The sequence below is a fragment of the Mandrillus leucophaeus genome, unplaced genomic scaffold, assembly GCF_000951045.1.
Source record: "Mandrillus leucophaeus isolate KB7577 unplaced genomic scaffold, Mleu.le_1.0 Scaffold295, whole genome shotgun sequence".
Classification (NCBI taxonomy): Eukaryota; Metazoa; Chordata; class Mammalia; order Primates; family Cercopithecidae; genus Mandrillus; species Mandrillus leucophaeus.
The window spans coordinates 196,352-206,310 of NW_012103087.1; the positions used below are offsets into that span (position 1 = coordinate 196,352).

General features: G+C 44.5%; 1 protein-coding gene across 1 annotated transcript in view; it reads left to right on the top strand.

Annotated features, from left to right (window-relative positions):
• The window catches only part of ABCC5 (ATP-binding cassette, sub-family C (CFTR/MRP), member 5), a 103,199-nt gene that overhangs the window by 69,309 nt on the left and 23,931 nt on the right, over nt 1-9,959 (top strand). The window contains exons 21-25 of the mRNA XM_011986165.1: nt 2,493-2,646; nt 2,737-2,865; nt 4,997-5,183; nt 6,570-6,659; nt 9,898-9,957. Coding sequence (XP_011841555.1) covers nt 2,493-2,646; nt 2,737-2,865; nt 4,997-5,183; nt 6,570-6,659; nt 9,898-9,957 — 620 coding nt within the window. The remainder of the gene's footprint in view (nt 1-2,492; nt 2,647-2,736; nt 2,866-4,996; nt 5,184-6,569; nt 6,660-9,897; nt 9,958-9,959) is intronic.

A 9,959-nucleotide genomic window follows, 5' to 3' on the forward strand; every position in this document is an offset into this window, starting at 1 on the left:
TCAGGTCTCGTGAGAACTCACTGTCACGACGAGAACAGCATGGGGAAACCACCCCATGATCCAGTCACCTCCCACCAGGTCCCTTCCTCAACACCTGGGGATTACAATTCAAGATGAGCTTTGGGTGGTGACACAAAGCCTAACCATATCACATTAGAATGGTGAGAAAGAGAGCTAGGTGTGGTGGCTCATGCCTGTAATCCCAGCACTTTGGGAGGCCGAGGCAGGCGGATCACTTGGGGCTAGGAGTTCGAGACAAGCATGGCCAACATGGCAAACCCCCGTCTGTACTAAAAATACAAAAATTAGCTGGGCATGGTGGTGTACACCTGTAATCCCAGGTACTTGGGAGGCTGAGGCATGAGAATTGCTTAAACTTAGGAGGCAGAGGGTGCAGTGAGCCATGATTGTGCTTCTGCACTCCAGCCTGGGTGACAGAGCAAGACACTGTCTCAAAAAAAAAAAAAAAGATAAAGAGGTGGACAAAGCCATGGCCAGGTCTCAGGGTCATTATCCTGTACCCTGCCCTGCCCTTGAGCTGAGAATGGCGCTGAGCAGGGGCTCTTGGCAGTCTTTAGGAGTCTTGCCTCATAGAGCTTTGGCTCCAAACAGAACACCACTGTGACTCGAGGGAATGAGACCTCGGTGAGTGACAGCATGAAGGACAATCCTCGTATGCAGTACTATGCCAGCATCTACGCCCTCTCCATGGCAGTCATGCTGATCCTGAAAGCCATTCGAGGAGTTGTCTTTGTCAAGGTACGCAGTGGTGGGTGGTGTCTGCCCTCCTCCCTGGTGACCTGTGGTCAGGCTTCGGTGTGGCATCACTCAATTCATGCTGAGTAGGGGAGCTCCCTTAAGCAGGATGGCCCTGGCTGAGATGACTCATACTCCATTAGCCTTTGCCTTTTCTCACTTGCCACCCGTCCCTCCTGACCCCTCGCACCTCCCCGCTTTGGGAGAGGATGTGCTGTGGAGCGGTTCTCTGGACCAGTAGGAACAGAGCCGTCCTGGGCCCTGACCACTCTGTGCTCTGCTCCTCAGGGCACACTGCGAGCTTCCTCCCGGCTGCATGATGAGCTTTTCCGAAGGATCCTTCGAAGCCCTATGAAGTTTTTTGACACAACCCCCACAGGGAGGATTCTCAACAGGTTTTCCAAAGACATGGATGAAGGTATTTCTCACTGAGCCTTTTTTTTAATGCTCTGGAGCTCACTGTGCTTCCAGCCTTCTAGATGATTCTCCAAATGTGCAGATCTGTCTGTCTGTAGATCCTGAGAGCACGGTAGCTGCTGGTGTTTTCACCAGGAACATTGCATCTGCGTTTTCTGTCTTGTTTGACCTGAAAACAAATTCAATGGTTTGAGTTAGCAGAAAGGCTTTGGACAGACGCATCTGAGATTCTGAAACGTGCACAGATGTTAAAGCAATGCATTGGTTTCTGGATGTCTACAACCTGGCAGGTTTTCTGGCTGTTGTATGGGCTGTGCCTGCACCAGAACTGAAATACTGTACCCTCACAGTTCAGAGTAACAGTAAAGCCCCTGACATTGATGGAGGGCTTCCTATGCAGCAAGCAGCGTGCTCAGTGTTTTATGCATGTTATCTTAATCCCTGCAGCAGCCCTGTCTAGTGGGTGTTGTTTCACTCCTTGAATACATGAGAAAGCTGCTATCTGGAAAGGTCAAGGAACTGGCCCAAGATCTACAGCTATTGAGTAACAAAGCTGGAAATTGAGCCCAGATCTTTTGACCCCAAAGCTAATGTTTTTAATTGCTGCACTATAGCTGCCTTCATAGAAGGAGTGTGTTTCAGGCATTGATAGGCCATTGTAAACCCATGGCCAGAGGTAACAAGGAATCAGAACTATCCCTGATATTTGAACTGATGCATAACATGTTCCCATTTCTGCTAAACACACATATGCGTGCTCACACATGAATGGAAAAAAGAAAAAAAGTAAATAATAGCAGCATATCTGGGATTTGCATGAAAATACTTCAGCCAAAAGAAAAAAGGGGGTGTGGTGGGGAGATAGCCAAAAAGAGATGAAAGTTGATTAACTGTTGAAGGGTCTGTGCTCTTCCTTTAACTTCTGTGTATCTTTAAAAATTTTGCAAGACAAAAAATGTCTTAAATGTTAATGGCAGTTCATTGGTATTGGTAAGAATATAGTTTTTGTTTTCTTCTTCACATATTTATATTCCAAATTTTTAAAACAAGCATATGTTACTTTGTAAAGGGGTAAAATGTTTAAAGCCATGGGGCAGGAAGCGAACCAAGAAAAAGGAGTAGAGTAAGAGGATTTTCTTGAGACCAAAAAAAAAAAAAAATCAGAGCATCCAGGTTTCTAAATTTTTCTTTGATCAGACAGTTTAAAGACAACACAAACTTCAGATGGAGATTTTGTGGAACCTCTCTTTGTTTTTTTTCCATTTTCAGTTCCATTTTTCCAAACTGTCTGACACTTGCTGCTTTATTGGTTTCTGCAGTTGATGTGCGGCTGCCGTTCCAGGCTGAGATGTTCATCCAGAACGTTATCCTGGTGTTCTTCTGCGTGGGAATGATCGCAGGAGTCTTCCCGTGGTTCCTTGTGGCAGTGGGGCCCCTCGTCATCCTCTTTTCAGTCCTGCACATTGTCTCCAGGTAAATAGGAAGCATTCATGTCTGCTGGGGTCACGGAGAAGCCTGAGTTGCTGGGCAGCTGCTGTGACACAGAGCTCATTCTCTCTCCAGGGTCCTGATTCGGGAGCTAAAGCGTCTGGACAATATCACGCAGTCACCTTTCCTCTCCCACATCACGTCCAGCATACAGGGCCTTGCCACCATCCACGCCTACAATAAAGGGCAGGAATTTCTGCACAGGTTTGTCCTGATGGGGGCTAGAGGCCTCAAAAGGGAGTCAGCATCCCAGCATTTGATACATGTCTGGGAGGCTCTTCAAGGCCAGAGATGGGGATTATAAAGCTCATTACCAAGGGTATTCATGATTTAATGGAATAATCTCTGATTAAAATCCAGTTGTTTGGTGGGACTCCTTTCTGAGCTAGTGAGAAAACGAAAATACAGATTTGGGCCGCGTGTGGTATCACGTGCCTATAGTCAGCTACTCAGGAGGCTGACGCTGGAGGATGGCTTGAGCCCAGGTGTTCAAGTCCAGCCTGGGCAATATAGTGGACCCCATCCCAAAACAAAATACAAAGAAAAAACCCCACAGATTAGGAGTCTATTGGCCTTTGGTCCTGAAAAGCTATATTTCATAGAGTTTTGCTTTTTCTTTTAAGTAGTAAAAGGTAGTCATTGACATTTGAGTAGATTTTATTTAAGCATAGAGTATTGTTTATTTGTGAAACTTACATACATTTCATTGTGGAGCTTTCTATTAATAAGAGATTGGAACTAACTTAAATGTTCTTCAATATAAGACAGGTTGAATAAGCTATGATATATCCAGAGTACTATGTGGCCCTTAAAAAGAATGAGGCAGCTCTATAGGTACTGATAGGGAATGAATATCAGACTGGTTACAGTGACTCACGCCTGTAATCCCAGCACTTTGGGAGGCTGAGGTTGGTGGATCACCTGAGGTCGGGAGTTTGAGACCAGCCTGGCCAACATGGTGGAACCTTGTCTTTACCAAAAATACGAAAAAATTAACCAGGCATGGTGGCAGGCGCCTGTAATCCCAGCTCCTTGGGAGGCTGAGGCAGGAGAATCACTTGAATCTGGGAGGCAGAGGTTTCAGTGAGACCAGACATCGCCACTGCACTCCAGCCTGGGCGCCAAGAGCGAGACTCTGTCTCAAAAAAATAAAAATAAAAATTAAGAATATCTCTGAAAGGATTTTAAAAAACCTGTTAGTTGCCACTGGAAGGGAGAACTGGGTAGCTGGAAGATGGGAAGGAGACAGACATGACTTTTCATGATAAACCTTTTGTAACTTTTAAATTTTCTATTCTGTATATATGTCGCCTATTGCAAAAGTTAGGTAACTATTTTTAGAGAGAAAATTTAGCAAGTTTAGAAAAAAATATTTTCAAAATGTTAAATGACTCAGAAAAATAATTCCTAAACTTTAAGCGGAAAGGAAAGTGAAATGTACTAAATACATACATGTGTATATACCTACACACAGTAAATGTAAGTGCATTGAAAAAAACTGCTGGGAGGAAATGCAGCAGAATATCAACTCTGGTTTTAACAAGGTGATGAGATTATTGGAATTTTACATCTTCCTATTTTTATTGCATTTTCTAAATTTTCTCTAAAGATTACACATTTTATTGGAAAGAGGAAAAGTGATTTTTCAAAGCAAAGCACATCTGCGCAGTAGAACTTCCTGCTCTGGAGTTCTAGTTGTACATGGTGCACTGAGCCTTCAGAGGGGTCTGGTCTGCTCTCTGGGACCCCTACTGATGGCCGTGCCATGCTCCTTCAGTAGCAGTCAAGGTTGCCTGAGTCCCTTTTGCTGTGGTTTAGCTCGCTTCTCCTGGTGCTTGGCCCCACAGCTGGGGAACAAGTGCCATTCTGCACAGTGGCAGTGTGTGCACACACACTTACAGTGTTCCCATATTCCCTCTGAGTTTCTTTTCCCTGGTCTTGAACCATTTCTGCTGTTGGCGTTTGTAACCTTTCTTTCTTTCAGAAAATGCCCTCTCACCTAAGACATTTTTCTAAACTGTGACACAAGCCTCTTTATTCAGTCTTTTCCCATGCTTACTCTGTGCTGAGGTAGATGTTTTTCCCTAACATCTTTAATAGGTTTTTTTTTTTAAAGAGTCACTAAGATTAGAAAAACTTAATGTCCTCCTGTGCATGTGGCCCAGAATACCTCCAGAATTCCTAGAGTACCCTCCTTGAGTTTCCAGGGCATTCTCTCAGTTAGCAACAGGACGTATGTAAACATGTGCCCTCCATCCTGTGATCACTGAAGCTTTGACCGTGTGCGGGGTTGTGTGGTACTTTCTTTGCTCATTAGGTGTTGTCTTTCTCACAGGTACCAGGAGCTGCTGGATGACAACCAGGCTCCTTTTTTCTTGTTTACGTGTGCGATGCGGTGGCTGGCTGTGCGGCTGGACCTCATCAGCATCGCCCTCATCACCACCACGGGGCTGATGATCGTTCTCATGCATGGGCAGATTCCCCCAGCCTATGCGGGTCTCGCCATCTCTTATGCTGTCCAGGTCAGTCTCTGGGATAGGAGCGTCATCTTTGCTTGTTTGAGTCCTTCCTGTGCTGACGTAAAAGAGGCATGATTGGTGGAGGCTCCACCCTGAGCCGTTATTTCACCTCTGGACCCCTAGAGTTGCTTGTGGTCTGATTTAACAGTAACAATCTGGATTTGACTGGGGCAGGTAGGGATAGGAGAGAGGTAAGTGTGGAATCCAGGAATAAAGGAATTGAACTCTGTTGCATGTGTGTAAGAAATAGTTGCTATTTTCTTCAAAAAGAAATATGATCTTGAAAATAGTTTCTTACTTGTGGGTTTCTATGTTCACCACCATTTTCATCTCTGGCCTCTTTCTAGTTTTCTAAGAAATATTATAGACTCAATGTGCTTCTTATATGCATTTTCTTTTCAGGGACCTGATTTTCCCAATACTGTTATATACATAAGCCCTTCTGGCCCCTAGGGATGATTGAGGGTCTTCAAATAGCTCAGAGAATAGTTGAGAACTTGAGCACTGACTAGATATTTTAAGATGTTGAGTAATTATTATTACTCTCTAATGATACTGGAATTGTGTTTTTAAGGAGTCTATATTTTAGAGAGGTACAAGCTGAAATATTTGTGGATGAAATAAGCTATCTGCGATTTGCTTCCAAATAATATGGGGGGTGGGGGTAGGAATGGAAGGGAATACAGATGAAACAATATTGGCTGTAAGTTGATCATTTTTACAGTAGAGTTTTGATACCTGGGAGTTCATTATACTACTCTTTCTACTCTTGTGTGTTTGACATTTTTCTGTGTCGAAAAGATAAAAATAAGTAAGTAGTAAAAGGAACCCCAGAGGTATATGTCTTCACAGATACCCCAAGATGTCCAGCCACATTTTGCAATTTATTTGACAATTGGTTGGGGAAGACAGTGCGTTATATAGACTGTTTTTAGACTCCCCAGTCTGTGGAGCACGGGGGCTCCAGATTCACTCATTTGCCAGCATTATGTATCTGATTTGACTTTCCTGGAAGCATTCTTACTAGTTGCTCATAGGCTGATATCTCCATTTGTTGTGACTCCCACAAACGGGCTCAGATACAAGTAGGAAGTCTGGAAGTGAATCAGCTGCAGATATGTGTTACCGGAAATGTAAAGATGAATAGAAAGCCTTTGGGTACAAGAAAGTGGTTCCAGCAGCACCATAATACTGCCCGCATTCACTGAGCATTGCAGTTGATGGGGTAACAGGTATGTCTTCAAAGCTAAGAGAACGACTAGGTCCCTAAGACCAGCTGCTGCAGGTGCTCAGTTCTTAGTGATCCTATAGATGAAGGAAGTTCTCCAGCATTGGCCTGGCACGTATTGAAAATGAATTATCTCTTTGATTGTTGTTTTCCATTATCAGTTAACGGGGCTGTTCCAGTTTACGGTCAGACTGGCATCCGAGACAGAAGCTCGATTCACCTCGGTGGAGAGGATCAATCACTACATTAAGGTCAGAGTCAGACTGCTGTAGGCCTTTTACCGTGATCTGACTCCTCCTGGAGTCGGTTTACCCTTTGCTACCTCAGCTGGGTGTACAAGGAGGAGGCTTGTGTTCTCTGCTTATCTAATCCCGCAGAATCTCCAGCAGTCTCTCCACCGTGCTTGGAATAGGGAAGATATTACCGTAAGAGTTTCTAAGTATATTTGTAATTTATGTTGAGTTGAGAACTTCGTTGGCTAATTTCCAGAACGTTCAGAATCTTGTCAGTTCAGCTTAACTGACTAATGGAGCATTTTCCTTGCACTGTTTAAAACCATGTATTGTTTTAATTCTTACTGTAGTCCAATTGTTCTTAATCAGGATGGCCATCAGGATCCCTGAGCTTTTGACAGGACAAACGTGGCCTCAACTCTGGATTCTGTTGCAGTGAATTGGGGTAGGACCCAGGCTTCTTTTTTTTTTTTTGAGACGGAGTCTTGCTCTGTCACCCAGGCTGGAGTGCAGTGGCCGGATCTCAGCTCACTGCAAGCTCCTCCTCTCGGGTTTACGCCATTCTCCTGCCTCAGCCTCCCGAGTAGCTGGGACTACAGGCATCCGCCACTTTGCCCGGCTAGTTTTTTGTATTTTTTAGTAGAGACGGGGTTTCACCGTGTTAGCCAGGATGGTCTCGATCTCCTGACCTCATGATCCGCCCGTCTCGGCCTCCCAAAGTGCTGGGATTACAGGCTTGAGCCACCGCGCCCGGCCGGACCCAGGCTTCTATAGTTTGAAAAACTCTAGCTAATTCTAAACTGCTCTCCCAGCTTACAAACAAGTAAATTTAATTGATACTGAGAGTATCCAGCTCTTCCCACTTTTCCCCAGGAATCCCTTCTGTCTCGCCGTAGGTGGCAGGCATCTTGCTGCTGTCCTAATTGGAACTCTTAAAGCAATTTCCTACAGGGGTGTCTTAGTCCATTTCACACTGCTATCAAGAACTACCTGAGACTGGGTAATTTATGAAGGAAAGAGGTTTAAGTCACTCACAGTTCCGCAGGCTTAACAGGAAGCATGGCTGGGAGGCCTCAGGAAACTTACAATCATAGCGAAACGTGAAGGGGAAACAAGCATATCTTCCCATGGCAAAGCAGGAGAGAGAGAGAGAGAGAAGGTGGAAGTGCTACACACTTTCAAACAACCAGATCTCCTGAGAACTCATTATCATGAGAATAGCAAGGGGGAAATCCGCCCCCCCCATTCAGTCATCTGCCACCAGGCCCCTCCCCTGACACATGAGGATATTATACAATTCAAGATGAGATTTAGGTGGGGACACAGAGCCAAACCATATCAAGGGGTGTCCAATCATTTGGCTTCCCAGGGTCACACTGGAAGAAGGCTTGTCTTAGGCCACACATAAAATAATACTGATGATAGCTGATGAGCTTAAAAAAAAAAATTGCAAAAAAAGTCTCATAATGTGTTAAGAAAGTTTACACATTTGTGTTAGGCCACATTCAAAGATGTCCTGGGCTACATGTAGCCCAAGGGCTGCAGACTAGACAAATTTGCTTATAAAGAAGCAGCATTGTAAGTAGTTAGATTCTCAAATTGAACTCAATTCTTAAGAGTTATCTATTTTATTGAACTGCTGTGAGACTTTACAAGCATCTGTGTCATTGTTTATATGTGAAGAGTATATTCTGAGTTCCCAACACTTGACTTTGAAACCTAGTTTTGAAAAATTAACTTTTTTCTTTTTTTCCTTTTTTTTTTTTTTTTTTTTGAGAGAGGGTCTTATTTTGTCGCTCAGGCTTGAGTGCAGTGGCGTGAATACGGCTCAGTCCAGCCTCTATCTCCCAGACTCAAGTGATCCTCCCACCTCAGCCCCCTAAGTAGCTGGGACTACAGGCATGCACTGCTAGGCCCAGCTCATTTTTGTATTTTTTGTAGAGATGGGTTTCGCCACGTTGCCCAGGCTGGTCTCAAACTCCTGGGCTCAAGCGATCTGCCTCTGCCTCCACCTCCCAAAATGCTGGGATTATAGACAGGAGCCATAGTGTCTGGCCTGAAAAGTTACTCTTTCACTTGGGAACTGAGTGTATGTAAACTGAATTTTCTAATAGAGATGTGTTTCACTGATTTGCTTTGACAGTGAACCTCCTTAGTGGTGGAATATTTCTTAAGCTTACAAATGAGTAACTTTCTTATTCTCAGAAAGGATGGCAGGTGGCTGCCCAGTGTATCTAGTAATAGCTCTTCTTTAATATTTAGAAATTAGCCTCTTTGCACACTGTCGTGGTATGTAGATGACCCGTGTATGTACATATGTGCAGTGTTTGAGTTAAATGTTATGGTTGGTGAGAGCCTCATGCTGGAGAGGTCAGGATTACGGTCAGTGGTGGTACAAAGTGGACTCTGCTGGAAACCGGTCACATTTCAGAGGCCTGCCCTCCCACTGACTGTCCCAACACTGAGTCCTTCCAGCTTGGAGTTTTGGACTTCAGGCTTAAGCCCCCAGAGTGCTACAGTCTTTGACCCTTACTTCCCCCGTAAGGCTATATACTCCATGGACAATTGCCAGAGAGTTTTAAAAGATCATGAAATACGATTGTTGATGACAAAAATTACCCAAGCAGTTATATCACAGCATTTTGAGCTGGAATAGATTCTCAAGATCATCTAATCCAGTCGCCACAATTTGCAGATAAGAAACTAAGATGCAGGAGAAGTGGTGATCTGTCCAAGTCACACAGTGGCAAAATTAGAATTAGAGTCTGTGTCTCCTGGATTGACCAAGATGTGCCAGAATGCCAGGATCCAATTAGATGTTCAGTAAATATTAGTTTTCTTCCACCGGATTTAAGCCAATGGTTATCAAATGGTAGAATCCTATATCAAAGAATTTCAGTAAAAACTGCTATGGTGGAGTGGCGGAAGGCCTCGTGTCTGCCTGTGTCGGTTTTCCCTTGGCCCCCAAGGCAGCTTTGTAGAAGAATTCCTTGAGACAAAAGGTAGTCCAAACACCACTTCCCTCCCCAGGCTGCCGTTAGTAGCCATAACACTTAGTAGCCATTGTGCTCTGTCTCTGTCTGGTTTAGTGATAATAAGCATTTACTGCCAAGGGATTCTTTCCTAGCAAGGTGACAGGGTGGCAGCTACCTCGGTGTGGCTACTATGGTTGTCCTGGTTTTATTTCTCTGTGACAAAGCCTGCAGCTTCCCAAGAATCTGTGGTCAGTCTGAACTGGCCACTCCTGTCTCCCCAGACTCTCTCCTTGGAAGCACCTGCCAGAATTAAGAACAAGGCTCCCTCCCCTGACTGGCCCCA